A 15840-nucleotide genomic window follows, 5' to 3' on the forward strand; every position below is an offset into this window, starting at 1 on the left:
ATGTGTTGATACAACAACCCACTAGGGATTAGGTTGATACAGCTTTTTGCCAGATTTATTTCTCCATCCATACCTATTATTTGTACGCTTTACCAAGTAATGGGATAATCAAAATGCCAGTCTAGATGTTTTTGAAAGGTATATCACCCTGTTGAACCAAGACAGCCTGATTGTTCTTAAATACGAATTTTTAACTTTTTTTTTTTTCTTCAAATAGGAACAGGAAGGTGGTCGACTACTCACAGTTTCAGGACTCTGATGGTAGGTTCCTAAAAAGGCTTAGTAATGGTACTTATTTTTCAGTTGAAGAATTGGAAGAAATGTTGTGATGTGTGTGTAAAGAAACAATGCAATAAAAAAATGCATTGTTATTACTTGGATGACAGGTGATCTCCAAGGGCAACTATATTAATGGGTTTCCCTAAAACCCATTACAGAAGTAATAATTGAATTACATTTCTAGCATTAAAACAGAACTTTATCTTCCAGAGAAGCGACAGTTCACTTTCTTCACCACAATAGAATTCTACTTTAACTTTTTGCCAGTGTTAAAGGATGGGGGGGGACCTCTGTTGCAATTATGCTTTGTGGGTGCCATTATGTTTTGGGCATTCTGAGATTTGTCGAAACTTCCATACAAGCTCATCTAGTAATTACATAAGTGTGAATTTGCTCTGTCCATTGTCTTTTTTATATAGTGCATAGCCCTAAATATTGCTATTGTTGCACGATTCCTGCTATGCACTAAATAAAACTGTTATTTTTGAAGAGTACTGGATCTTTTTTAGTTTAATACTGGTGGAGCAATACCAGCGGTCTATACAGCAACCCCATTTTAGTAAGTGCTCCTCTACTGTGTGTTTACATTAGAATGCAGCCTATCTAGGTTTGTCGTACTGTTTATAGGGACACTGTAACATTAGAAATACAACCATGCATTTTAAGTTATACTCCCTTCATATCCAATGCCATGATCGTCCCACCCTGGAAGGCATCATCGGTGACTATGATTTCAGCCAATCAAGTGCTTCCAAATAGGAATGCATTAAGGGGGCCCTCTCATGCAAGATCACCATGCTCCACTGATTATCATTTCCTCATTGAGATGCATTAGCTAAATTCATCTCCGTGGAGAGCCTTTTGTAGCTTCATGTAGGCATCTGTTGGCTCTTCACACAGACATCCACTTCTGTCCGAGGCTAAAAACGGTAAGTCTTGGACAGGAGTGCTGCAGATACGTTTCTCACTTTCTTTTGGTAATGTTAATGTTTCATCTGTACCTTATTGGAGAGGAAAATACTATTTTCTATTTATTTCAGGAAATCAGAGGGATCCAAACTTTAGATTTATTTTATATAAGCTTATTTTTTTCAATAAATTTTTTTTTTTACCTTTTCTGGTATGCATTTATATTTCTAATTGTAAGGTAAAATACCTTTTACTTCGAATGTTTCAGACAGGCCAACTATTTTTGTGCAAACACTTGCAAGATTTATAAATATATTCAAGGAAAAAGGGCACTTTGATTCTTACGTGCCTTACAGATCTCATTCTTGGTTAAGATAAGCATCATCTTGTTGTATGACTGCATGACTTGTGTAATTGTCACTAATTTTCCAAGGAAGTAACACCTTGGCAGCAAGGCTTCTGCAATTTACTAGCGCTTGCCACCAGGGAACAAGTCGGCAAAACTTCTTTGCCTGTTGTAAAAACTGAAATTTTTAATCCTTCCCAAAATTAGTTTAAGGTGTTATAATCTAAGATGCATATATATACAACTAAAGTTTTGTAATGGCAGTATTCAGGCGTGTTTGCCTTGGGATGAGTTTTATATGTATATATTATTTCTTCAGATGAAGACTATGGAAGAGCTGCAGCACCACCTACAAAGAAATCTCGTGCATCACGCAGAGAGGTTAAAGAAAAGAAAAGGCCTGTAAAAAATTCACAGGAAGAGAGGTTAGAAAGTAACACGTTTTGAAATTGAGTTAAATTGTATCTGATAACATTCTGGATCTTCATATATTCACAAACGTATAGGAATTACACCAATAATGCTTTATACAAATCTATGTTTTCTTACAGAAAGTGCTTAAATATATGTGGAGTTGCTGTGATTACTTTAATTAGATGAACTCAAACATGTATTCCTGACCCTACAGTGTTAAAACCATACATCAAAATATCTACAAAAGATTATACAACGGCAAAGAAGGTGTAATATCGTTAAAACACCAAAAAGTTCTAATGCTTCAAGGTTAAAGTTATAGTCACCAGAACAACTACAGCTTAATGTAGTTGTTAGGGTGAGTATAATGGCTCCCTTCAGGCATTTTCATGTAAGCACTGCATTTTCAGAGCAAAGGCAGTGTTTACATTGCCCATAGGGACACCTCCAAGTGACCATTCCTCAGATGGCCACTGGAGGGGCTTCCTGGCTTAGAGATGCACAGTAAGCAGCCCTGCCATTCAGCATCCCCACACTCTGCATGGGGACCCTGAATTTTCCTCAGATGCATTGATTCAAGGCCTCTCTATGAGGAGGTGCTGATTGTCCAAAACGGCATTTGGCTCGCCCCTTGCCGATTTTTAGCCAATCCAATGCTTTCTCCATGGGAAAACATTGGATTTGCTAAAAATCTGCAATTTTGATGTCACCAAGGTGCAGCACTTTTCATTTTTAAAATACACTGCTTTATTGAGGTACACGTGTACATGTACGTGGTTAAAAAGCCCATCAATAACATCAGAAGTTCTGGGAGCCGGATACAGCCGTCTGTGTTCCTTCACCAGATATATGCGGGAGGTACATTTAAGCAAATAATAATTTTAAAAAAGTGCAGCACTAATGGGTAAGCCCTGTGCGTGTTATCTCAATTCTGAGACTTCCTCAGGGGAATGATCGCTAAAAATACAGACCTGCCATATTTGAACCCCGAACAATCCTATTCTGGACCGCCGTCAGCCACTCCGAATATAGTCCCCCATCTGTAAATAATATTCATCCGTCTTTATTTAGCGCCAAAAAGCACTCTCAGGAGTCTCAGAATTGAGACGAAACTTGTAGGGCTTACCCATTAGTGCTTCACTTGATTATTTATTTTTTATTAATTAGTTCTTACTTGCCTCACACATACATCTATCTGGTGAAGGAACACATAGACTGCTGTATCCAGTTCCCAGAAATTCTGAGGTTATTGATGGGCTTTTAAAAACCATACATCTTGTATTTTATTATTGTAATATTTCACCCATGGAGGGTATGGTGTGGCTTGCCATGGCAAACAACTTTGGTTTTTTTTATTGCCTGTATAGTAACTTACAACTCGAAATTCTAAGCCCTGACACAGAGAAGCATTGTGGACATGTACTCCGCTAATACTTTCACTGGGAACTACAGTGCAAAGCGAGTAAGGCAGAAAACCCTATTGGCTGCCATATTGACAGCCTGGAGATGTGAGACTAGTGTAAGGCAGTTACTATCTGCTGCAAACAAGCTAACATACTTAAAGTGTGTGGCGTGTTCCTTTTTGACCACTTTATTTTTTTTAAATCCTATTCACATACAGTACACTCTATGGTGCAGTCTGGATATAATTGTCTGCATACCAGCACCATTGCATTTAAATGGTTTTCTTCAGCAGTATTTGATTATAAAAATGCTTTATACAAGTTACAAATATTAGGTGGAATAAATTGTAGATAGTTTCATCTTGAGTAAAAATAACTGTACTTCCCATTTAATTCTTGTTAAATTGTATAGCAGCTCAGTTTTCTTTTACTTTAAAATGGACTTCAATTTTATTTTCAGTGAGGAGTCTGAAAAAGACACAAAGAAAGCCAAAAAAGAAGAGGACAACTCTGCAGGTGAGCTTTCATTCTAGTCTTGTACACTTTTTTACTTTGTTATTTTTAAGGACACATGTCCTAGTCTGTATTAGCTTAAGTTCCATGTAATGGTTGTAAGAAAATCAAATGCCTATTGTTTTTTCTATAGAAGACTTAACATTGCTACTGTTATTGAAATCTAGCAAGCATCTTTGTCACTGAGACAAATGTATAACTAGAACAAATATTCCCTTTAAACCGACAAGCTTTGTGAAAATGTGTGCACAAGTATACTTAGGACTGTGAGTTTAATGCATAATTGACTTAACCTTAAAGGTAGTGTTATACTGGCAATTTAGATTCCGGGTTCTCCTAAATGTAATAAAAAAAAAAAAAAAGTAATGTAATAAATGGAAACTTTTTCAGCACTGAGTCCCACTCAGTCATAAATTAGAGGGACAAAGGTTTAAAAATAATATCAGGAAGTATTACTTTACTGAGAGGGTAGTGGACACATGGAATAGCCTTCCAGCTGAAGTGGTAGAGGTTAATGCAGTGAAGGAGTTTAAGCATTTGTGGAATAGGCCTAAGGCTATCCTAGACTTAAGATAAGGCCAGGGACTAATTAAAGGTATCTCAAAATATTGGCGATGGGCCGAATAGTTGGTTGGTTCTTATTTGCCGTCTCATTCTATGTTTCTATGTCTGCATCTTGGGATGTGGGTGGTTGTTGGTTTTTCTTTTTACATTACTTCTGATGTTTTTGCACCCCTCTCTGTGTAAGGAGTCAAACAGATTTTAGCAGTACTTTGTAGCGAAAGTGGTCCAGTTTCATAAACAATTATAATTTAGAGGCAATTGTGGCACTATTTATGTATTTGTCTATTTTCATGTTTAATTCAGAGGAAGACATTGGTAGTGATGATGAAGTTGCAGCAGGTGATGGTAAAGCCGATAGTGACTATGAGAGCCCCCAAAAAAGTAAAATGGTCAAAAAGCCTACACCTGACAAGAAGAGGACTCCAAAATCAAGGAAGAAAACTTCCCCAGGTAAAGACAATGCCAAGAATACATAAGTACCCTTTTTTGTTTTTTAATATATGAATATTTTTTTCATCTGCTAAATATAATCCAAACATAAGGTTGCTTTAAGATTTAAAGTTTGTTTCCCCACAGATGATAGTGATGATGAAAAAGATAAACGCAAAAATGTCCGCCAGCAAAGACAAGCCGCATCCAAAGCTGTTTCTAAGCAGAGGGAAATGTTGATGGGTGATGCGGGCAGTGAAGAGGAGGAGCCAGAGGAGGAGGAAGAAGCACAATTTCTAGAAAGTAAGTTTAAACGGCTTGAAAAACTTTGCACTGCACAGCTTTACTTGTTTGCAATACATTGTGTTTTTTGTTTGGGATTTTTTTTTTTTTTTTTTTCAGTCAGAACTTAAATAGACAATGGAATATTTTATTCTAAATTTTGTTAATTTTTAAAATGAGTATAATCATCTCATGTACCTGTAATATGAGCCAGGCTTCTGCAGCTTGTATACAGTGGTCAGTGAATGGTTTACACATTGTCCTATATTCAAGATTCAGTAGGTGTTTTATTAGCAAGTTTAAAGGACCACTCTAGTGCCAGGAAAGCATACTCGTTTTCCTGGCACTAGAGTACCCTGAGGGTGCCCCAACCCTCAGGGACCCACTCCCGCCCGGCTCTGGAAAGGGGAAAGGGGTAAAAACTTACCTTTTTCCAGCGCTGGGCGGGGAGCTCTCCTCCTCCTCCTCTCCGCCTCCGTTCCTCCCCGTCGGCTGAATGCACGCGCGCGCATTCAGCCGGTCACATAGGAAAGCATTCATAATGCTTTCCTATGGACGCTTGCGTGCTCTCACTGTGATTTTCACAGTGAGAATCACGCAAGCGCCTCTAGCGGCTGTCAGTGAGACAGCCACTAGAGGATTAGGGGGAAGGCTTAACTAATTGATAAACATAGCAGTTTCTCTGAAACTGCTATGTTTATAAAACAATTGGTTAACCCTAGCTGGACCTGGCACCCAGACCACTTCATTAAGCTGAAGTGGTCTGGGTGCCTAGAGTGGTCCTTTAAAGCTGTAGTAGTGAAAATTTTGTTATTGAAGGAAAGCCACACAAGATAGGTGGAGTAAGCAACGTTGTTAAAGTGAAAATCTTGATTACTGATACTTTGTTGCTGCTAGATGTTTCTATCCTAAGATGTTCAAACAATTGTGCCTTTTACACTGTGTGAGAAAGCAAACCAAAAATTCTTAATTTGTGTTTGAACAGAGGATTCAGGCAGTGATGAGGATTTCATGGTGGAAGATGATGATGACAGTGATTATGGTCGCTCCAAAAAGAAGAAGAAGGTGGTTAAAAAATCTAAACCAGAGCGAAGGGAGAGAAAAGTACCTAAGCCACGACTAAAAGCCACAGGTAAGGAGTAGATAAAACACACAATTGGGTCAGCGCTCAATAACACAAAATAAACCACAAGGCAGCAACCTTAAGAAGGGGGGATCCCTCTCAACCCTTCAAAATAACACAAGAAAAAAAGAAGGGCAGCGCCACATAAAATTTAATAGATGGTACTGAAAAGTCTCTCGTCCCAACAATGCAAGTTGTCACATATAAAGATGTCTCTTGTCAAGAGATAGATCTGAGTGCCTTTAGTCTCTGTATGTGGATAGAAAAAGACAATCTAATAGTGCAATATGTCAAGAGTTTAGTGTGACCGTATGTTAATAAAAATGATGTTGCACTCACATGTAAAGGAGCTATGACCATCTCTAGTGTATATCGCATACAGTGGTGAGGGTAGTTCACAGCAGATGGTGTCCAAGTACTCAGAAAGGGAATAAAAATAGCCACAAATAGTGCTCTCAGTAAAATAGTAAAAATTGTATAAAATGAATCAGAACTATACTCACAAGAGTATGATGATGGCGGTGGTATGATCCCCACCTGGTATATTCTTGAGTAGAGATGATAAAAAAAAAAGATGAAAAATGCCAGGAAGTATACATTTTTAAAATAAAAAGGTGGTGGCACAATAGACTATTGTGATAACCAAAATCATTTATTTAATAAAATGCAAAGTAATATTCATAACGCGTTTCACCAATATAGGCTTTTTCAAATAGAATAAAAAACATACAACCTGGCTAGTTGGAGTTTATATAGGGGAAAGGTAGTTTAAAACCACTTCTTCAGGGGGGCGGAGCCTGACCACCAAGCTGGGCAGACGTGTCTGGCACGAGCTCCTGTCTGGCGAGCAGAACCCGGGACAAAAGCGGCGGCTATATGGCCCATGGTCCTATGAGGGTACACCACCCACGTTGGGGGTGCCCCCCTGAACCAAATGACACCACCCCGGGGCCTGTCGGACACGGGAGAGCTGAAACCCAAATGTGGCCTACTGGGGCAGGAGCCGGGGAGAGGCGTCCGCTTTCCTCTGCACAAGGTCCCATAAGCGACTTCACTTCAGCATACCCCCCCCCCCCCCCCCCCGGACCGGTGGGGGATATCCCGGTCCCCACTGGACAAATCAAACGGAACGGACAGCAGACTTGCCGACTACAAGGCGTACGGGGCACCAGGCCACAAAGGCGCAGCTTAAATGGCCGCCCAACGTAGAGCTAAGGAGCAGAGCACCCGCTCCCAACTACCCACGACACCTTTGGGGATTTTTGACCAGCTCTGCGCAATCCTCAGAGACACGCTGCTTAGCCGAGGAGGCCTCATGGATCCGACCAACGACATGCCGCCACTACCACAGGCTCGTACCTCGAACCTGCAAAGAGGCCGTTCGGCGGAGCAGGTATCTAAGGTCCTCAAGGCGGGAACAGGCGCCATGTTCCTTGAGCGCATGCTCCCACTCCCTGACCAACAAAAGCGCAACCATAAAACAAGCGGCACTTATGAGCACCTCACCCGGCCAAAATCACGGCATTCAGTGCTACAGGATTCACCGCTTTACAGCCGACGCTACAACACATAAGGCTGTGCAGCTGCACACCCCACAGAGCTCTACAGGAGCTGCCTCCCGACGCAGAGACGCCATGCCCAGGGGCAACAAAGATGGGACTCCCAACGGCAGAAACTTGGACTTACCAACTCAGGGTATCGGCTGAAGCCCCCACCATACTGCCGCTCAAGGGTATTCCTAGCCTCGAATGTCACCGACCGATACAACAGCTAAATACCCAGACTCTGATAACAAATGCATATCTCATGCCTATTATACTCCCGTACTAACATTAACCCGTACTCTTAATGTTATTTTTGATAATTTCTTTCCAGTGGTAAAACTACCTTATTATAGCCAGTAACTAACCCTCCCAGCTGCCTTTAATAAATATTAAGCTATAGTCAATCGACAATATTAAGAATTAGCCTGTGTAAAATATCACAATGTGCAAATGTTTAGGCTTTAAGCCTTTCTGTTCAGACCCTGTACTTGTCGTCACTTAAGCTCACTTTTACAACATGCACTGCGATGAATAACATGTTATTAACCATCTGATTAACAAGGCACACAGCATAATATTATTTTGGAGCATTTTTCTTTTCTTTTAATAATTTCCTTGAAACTCGACATACCCCTCTTAAATTGTGACGTTTATCATTTATTATGCTACATCAGCAAGCTTTACGGCAAACACATTTGCTTTGGATATGCAGGCATGTAACTGTTTTTTTTTAACTTTAAGGCAGAGTTGTTGGGCCGATATTCATATATGTTTGTATTTTTTCTTAATAACGTTTTACCTAAAGTCAAATTTCACTTTATGTCAATTACCGGAGCTTGCATCACTATGTTTATTACTCAAGTGTTATACTAATATCTATAATGAAGCCTGTTTCTTTAAAGGGACTCTCCAGGGAGGTGATTTTACTCACCTCGTTCCAGTGCCGGGACCCTCGTGAAGCCGCGCCCCGTATTTCGTCAAAATGACGAAATAGGCGGGCGCGAGCAGGGAGCAATCAGACGCTTCCATTTGGAAGCGTCATTGCTCCCTTGTGCGCATGCGCGGCTTCGCCGCACATGCGCACATGCTTCAGAGGGCGGCATTCATGCCGCCCTCTGAAGTGCTGAGCGCACTACCGCGCATGCGCGCGGCCGCGATCTGAGCTGAGTGACCGCTCAGCTCGCGGTCTTTGCCCGCCCCCAATCTCCGCTGACAGGCTGGAGAGAGAAGGCGCGCACACAGTGCCTTCTCTCTCCTGAACACGCCAGACGTATTTTAATACGTCTGACGTGTACAGTGCCTTTTTAGGGCCCTGCGTGATAGGAAGTCCCTCTAGTGGCCGTCTGAGTGACGGCCACTGGAGGTATTCCTATCAATCAATGTAAACACTGTATTTTCTCTGAAAATACAGTGTTTAAATTAGATTGCCTGCAGGGAGCTATAGATAATACCTGAACAACTACATTAAGCTGTAGTTGTTCAGGTGACTATAGTGTCCCTTTAACTTAAAAAAAGTGCAATTGTCTCTCATGCCATGACACTGTATACAAATGTTTGACCACATTAAGCTTGTAGATGCTGTTGTGGCGCTACCAGCCTGTATGTTATTTCTTTATTGCACACCAAAATAAAGAATTAAAAAAAAAAAAAATCTTCTTCAGGCAGACAATTCAATATTCTTATTGTTACTGTAAAAAAAAAACAAAAAACCTTTCCATATACTATATCTTCTTTCTTCCAGTCTAAATGCATGACCTTATGTCCTGTTGGATTTTAACACAATAGTTTGTATTAGCCACAAATATATTTGTATATTTCTAAAGTAAAGCGGTTTACATTTGTTAACCTTTTTACATAGCTAAAATGTTCTGTTCCTTTTATTAAATTTGTAGCCCTCCTTTGCATTCTTTTCAGTGCCATAATATCCTCTTTTAGAATTAGTGCCCAAAATTGCACAGCATGTTCAAGATGTGGTTAATGTAGTTATTAAACTGCAGTTTAAATTTGTATGCTGCTAGTGTTTTGTAACAGGTCTTAAAGTATTGAGAAGCCAGTATGACCAGGTTCCATGAAAGGCTGCATATCCAACATATTCTAATCTGTCAGGAATACTAATTTTTGGTTGACTTCTAAAATCAGTATAATTTATTTAGATTTAGAAGGAAAATGGCAGCTATAGAAAAAGATATTTGAAGTACATGGGAGTCCCTCCATTTGGCCAAGCATATAATCTGTGTATTAACCTTTAAAATCTGCATTCCGCAGTAACACCAAGTCCTGTAAAGGCCAAAGCAAAAACTCGCCCAGCCTCAAAGGCACCCAAGGAGAAATCTCCGTCGCCTAAAGCAGAGGAAGAAGAGGAGGAGGAGGAGGATGATCCTGAGACACCCCCACCAAAGAAGAAACCTGCAAGCCCTGCACAGGAGAAGTCTGGAGAAGAGGGTTCTGATGAAGAAGCTCAGTCCGCGGAGGACTAGCCTGTTGTGTTTAGGGAGGGGTGGGTTGGGTATGTGGGTGTGAGGGTGAATATTGGGGAGATTTTATTAAAAAATACAAAAAACAAAAGTTAAAAAAAGGAAAAAAGAAGCCAGGTTGGAGATAAAACATGATTTAGGCAACTGCTTGACTCGTGCACCACCAATTCTGTCTTTCATTTGTTTTAAGAGTTACATATGCGCTTTTTTTTTTTTTTTTTTTTTTATTCAGCAGAAGGTGAACCTTCTTTTGCAATTTGGGGGTTAATGGTCAGTCTTTCCTATCACCTGTATGAAATAAAGCCATGCACATTTTTAATAAGTTTGCATTGGTAAGATGTATGTCTGTTTTTTTTGTTTTGTTCTTTTTTTTTTTTTTTTTTTTAATATATATATATTAATTGAGGTGTCTAGTTGTAGGATTTCTTTGCTGAAAGTTGAGCTCCCCTGTATGTACTTTAGTACTAGGTTTTCAGCATGTGTTTATGTTCAGTCCCCTTGTTACTTTTTTACCTCACATTAATGGGGTCAACAATGTTTTGCAAAGTATTGGTATAATGCAGTGACTCTTATGCCTCCTTCATTTGGCATGTTTTTAAATACTTTTGGGCTAATGAAATGGCAATATTTTACTGCGATTGACTTTGTAGAAGGAAAACAGCTTCAACCTCTATTTTTGTATATAGTCTAAGGTTTCTTCCTTTTTAGGCTGTGGACCATCACAATCTTAGACCAAATACATGTTTGAAGAAGTTCATATAATTTTACTATATTGTACTCCCAGTCAGTATCCTAACATCAATAAAAATCTGCCAAATGTACTCTTCTAGTGGAGATTTTGGCATGCATGTGTAATGTACGTTTGCCATGTTCAAATTCTAGTGATCCATAATGTATGTGTGATGGCAGTGTCTTGATGTAAAACAAAGGAAAAGGGGTTAAATGAATAGCATTTGTGCTTTTACTCTTTCTAGCCAGTTTTGCAAGTGGGTATGGACATGTTGCCATGATTCTCCCCCCCACCAATCCCTATATTTTGAACATGGATCTCATTGTTTAGTGCCCATGCCCCACGTAGGAATTGCACACTGGTTGAGGGTACATTGTACTTTTGAATGTATGATACCTTTTTTTTAAATATTGGACTGTTTTGTCCCTTAAAGCCATTTGAAACACGGGATAGAATATATTTTGGAGCCCTGCTAGAGATTTTACGATGCCTAAACCCACATCACTTAATTTGATATTCTTTAAATGCTCAACTTTTGCAGTGACTGTGTGACAATATTGACTAAAGATCTGTATATAAAATCTAAATGGCCTCCATCCATGCTGTATGCAAACATGTAACTTCCTTCTGTTGAAAGGCAATTGATAAAAGTTTGATAACTTTTACCGTGAACATTTGTGACTTTGTTTTTGGGATTTTTTTTTTCCTCCTTCACAAATCCTGCAGATACCACTGTAAAGCAGTGATAGAATCTTTACTACACACTTGTGCTTTGACTACAATAAATGTTTCCCTAAAGTAAGATTGATTATATTTACTTTTTTGTTAACATGCTTAAATTATATAGCATTGTTACTTTAGAGGACGTTGCCACAGCATATCATGCAACATTTTTTAGGTTGCTTCTCAAATCCAAAATATGTGTATTTTAAAATATCAGTCTTGATGCTGCAGAATCACAAGTACAATATTCACGGGTATGAAATCACTGAAATACTATCACAGATTATAGGGAAGACTGTTGCTCCATGAGGTGGGATAGAAAGTTGTATATTTTTATTTACTCCAACTGAAGCTGGGATTCCTAAATTTGAAAAAGTAATACACATTTCCCCACAGCCATATGTGAAATTCTTATTAGATGTAGTTTTTGCCTTGCGCACAGCTTCTGCATTTACCTTTTATGGCTAATTGTTTGCACCCTGCTGTAGTTCACTGAAGCTTGAGAAAAAACTTAAAATCCTAAGCCCACTTTCAACCCTCCCTGTTTGCCTTAAAACCTGTTTATTACAGGTCATTAACATGTTTGTGTTTTTTATCCTGGGACATTGTACATGTTCCCTTTTTATTGTACTGGGATGCCATGTAGGGGTTTATGGTAGAAAGGTCACATGCTCTTTAAAGGGACACTATAGGTAGCAAAACAGCTTAACCATAAAGGATACTGTAGTCTGCAGCTTAATGTAGTGGTTCTTGTGTCTATATCTTGACCCAGGAGGCTGAGCACTCTTGGTGCTGCCTTTTCAGAGAAAAGGCAGTGTTTTAAAATTGTTGCCTATGAACCCCTTTAGTGGCTGTCACTTAGACTAGTCCACTGCTGCACAGTGTGAAGCACTGGCATCCAGTATCTCCATGTTCTGCATGGAGATGCTGAATGTTCCCCATAGACATGCATTGGTTTAATAGCCTCCCAATGCTTCCCTATGGGATAGGGTGGACTGACTTTAAAGATTATTTGCCATGGTGGTTAGACCAGCAGAGCTTTTTTGTTTTTTGTAACTGCATTCGAAGGTGGGCTGATCACCTAATGGACTGTTGGGTCAGGAATTTGTATTCCTTTGAATTACTAGTTTTAGAGTAAAGATCATGCTCCTGTAGTTTAACTGCTCAATTATTTGATATTTTAGGAGTTAAATCACTTATTTCTCATCTGACTCTGTCTCCATGGAAAAAGTAAATTGGTTTAATATTCAATCCGACCTTAACTTACTTTAGAAGTTCTTATCTCCTGCTCTGTAAATGGAATTCCACACGGGAGGCTATTAACAGAGCAAGAGATCAGAAATTCGTCAAACAGAATGCCATACAGTTACATAGGTTGGAATAAATAAAAAATTAAAGTCCAAGTTTAACCTTGAAGTTTAGACATAAGAACGCTTTACAGGGAGAGTTTAGGATGGTTGTGCAAGTCCTACGTGGGGCTGCATAACCAAAGTGATCTAACTCCTAAATAGCAGAGAATAGAGCAGTGAGATTGCGGGGATATGAATTGTACACCTACAGTTGTTTTGGTACCTATAGTATCTTTGTAGAGGGAACAAAGTTGTATTCACTAACAGTATAGTGCCTACTCCCCACTCCGCCCATTAAAAATCCTATATTTACTCACCTGATTCCAGCACAGATGTCTCTCGACGCTCCAAACATATCTGATTTTGGAGGGTGGGGATTGATGTGCATGCATGGCGAATGCATTAGACTTTCCAACAGGGATATCACTGACGCTGGATGTTCAGTGGCGTTAAAGGGATGTGCCTACAGGTGTTTCCTGGGTTAATGGCAGGCTGATTGTTCAGAATAGCATTTTGCTCAGTGTGTGTATTGGATTGACTTTTTGTCAATTCTGATGATCACAGGGTGGTGCTGGAATAAAAGTGACTTATTATTTAGTGGCGGGGGGGTCAGGAATACCCATTTGTGTCTTTCTTTAAGGGCTTCATAGGAGAGGGGGAAAAAGTATAATTGTAGCACTTTTGTTAGTAATAGTAAGGCAGTAATTCCATGAAAAACTATTTAGGGAATAGGGTGCCCTATAGTGTTTAAGCGGCATTTCCCATATTTGCAGTTGTAAACTGCATGCAGAGAATATGTTCCAAATGTTGTAAGCTGAAATAAATGGGCCTAGGAGGAGGGACAGCTGGTCGTTCACCCTGCAAGTAGTAAGTGGAACACCTACACGGAATGTAATGTGTTCTATATCAATCCCCCATGTTACTCTGGGAAAGCAAGTGGAAAATCAGAGCCTCAAAGGCAATGCAAAGTTTAAATACAAAATATGAACATAGAATGTGACTGCAGATAAGAGCCATTTGGCCCATCAAGTCTTCCCAATTTGTAAAATACAGTGGTATCTTGGAAGTCGGACTAAGATTTTGCGTAAAAAAGTGTCTCGGTACTCGGTCGATCCTCTGTACCCAAACACATGCCACAAACATGTTCAATTTGACACATTTTAAATGACAGAAGAATGGTTGCATACCCCCATCCAAGAATATCTTTCCACTTACGCCATCAACTCTCATCACAGGTAAAGTGAATTGACATTTTAATTTACTGTACATTGTGTTATTTTATGCATGAAAGGCATTACTACACAGTAACATTTTTGTTAAACTGCTGTAATTGTGGGGGTCTGGAACGGATTAATCAAATTTTACATTAATTCCTATTGGAAATGTTGATTTGGTTATAGCTAGGATAGCCTTATGCCTATTCCACACATTCTTAAACTTCTTAACGGTGTGTAACCGCTACCACTTCAGATGGAAGGCTATTCCATGCATCCACTACCCTCTCAGTAAAGTAATACTTCCTGATATTATTTTTAAACCTCTTGTTGTGGTAGTTTTTCTTCTTTTAAATATAGTCTCCTCCTTTACTGTGCGGATTCCCTTTTATGTATTTAAATGTTTCTATCATATCCCCCTGTCTCATCATTCCTCCAAGCTATAAATGTTATCCTTTAACCTTTCCTTGTAAGTTTTATCCTGTAATTCATTAACTAGTTTAGTAGCCCTTCTCTAAACTCTCTCTCCAAAGTATCAATATCCTTCTGGAAATATGGTCTCCAGTACTGCGTACAATACTCCAAGTGAGGTCTCCCCAGTGTTCTGTACAATGGCATGAGCACTTCTCTCTTTCTATTGCTAATACCTCTCCCTATACCACAAAGCATTCTGCTACCATTTCCTGCTGCTCCATTACTTTGTCTGCCTACTTTTTAGTCATCTGAAATAATTACCCCATAATCACTTTCCTCAGATGTTGAGGTTAGGACTATCAAATATTCTGTAATCTGCTCTTTGGTTTTTACGTCTAAAATGCATTATCTTGCACTTATCCACATTAAATTTCAGCTGCCACAGCTCTGACCATTTTTCTAGTTTGCCTAAATCATTTGCCATTTGGCTTATCCCTCTTGGAGCAGTAATCATGTTACATATCTTAGTATCACCAGCAAAAAGACATACCTTACCATCAAGACCTTCTACAATATCATTAATAAAAATATTAAAGAGAATGGGTCCAAGTACCTGAGGTACCCCACTGGTAACTAGACCTTACTTTGAATATACTCTATTGACTACAACCCTCTGTTGCCTGTCACTCCGTCACTGATTGCAGTTTATTGATGTCTTCTATGTGCAACAGTGTCAAACGCCTTACTGAAATCCAGGTAAGCAATGTCTACTCCACCACCCTGATCTATTATTTTAGTTACCCAGTCAAAAAAAAACAATAAGATTAGTTTGGCATGATCTCCCTGAAGTAAACCCATGTTGTCTCTGATCTTGAAATCCATGTGATTTTAGATTTTCAACAATCCTATCCTTTAACATGGTTTTCATTACTTCCCCACTACTGAAGTAAGGCTTACTGGCCTAGAATTGCCTGACTCCTCCCTACTACCTTTCTTGTAAATGGGCAGAACATTTGCCAACTTCCAATCTTCTGGGACTACTCCTGTTAACAGTTGGTTAAATAAATTGCAGGGCCTGAGCATATCTCCATAACACCCCTAACTCGGTACCTGAGCATATCTCCATAACA

General features: G+C 39.5%; 1 protein-coding gene across 1 annotated transcript in view; it reads left to right on the forward strand.

The window, feature by feature from the left end:
* Positions 1-15840, forward strand: part of NUCKS1 (nuclear casein kinase and cyclin dependent kinase substrate 1) — a 216952-nt gene that overhangs the window by 2689 nt on the left and 198423 nt on the right. The window contains exons 2-7 of the mRNA XM_063451308.1: positions 218-261; positions 1854-1959; positions 3812-3867; positions 4732-4878; positions 5005-5160; positions 6125-6271. Of these exons, the coding sequence (XP_063307378.1) occupies positions 218-261; positions 1854-1959; positions 3812-3867; positions 4732-4878; positions 5005-5160; positions 6125-6271 (656 nt within the window). The remainder of the gene's footprint in view (positions 1-217; positions 262-1853; positions 1960-3811; positions 3868-4731; positions 4879-5004; positions 5161-6124; positions 6272-15840) is intronic.

Source organism: Pelobates fuscus, chromosome 1 (assembly GCF_036172605.1).
Source record: "Pelobates fuscus isolate aPelFus1 chromosome 1, aPelFus1.pri, whole genome shotgun sequence".
Lineage (NCBI taxonomy): Eukaryota > Metazoa > Chordata > Amphibia > Anura > Pelobatidae > Pelobates > Pelobates fuscus.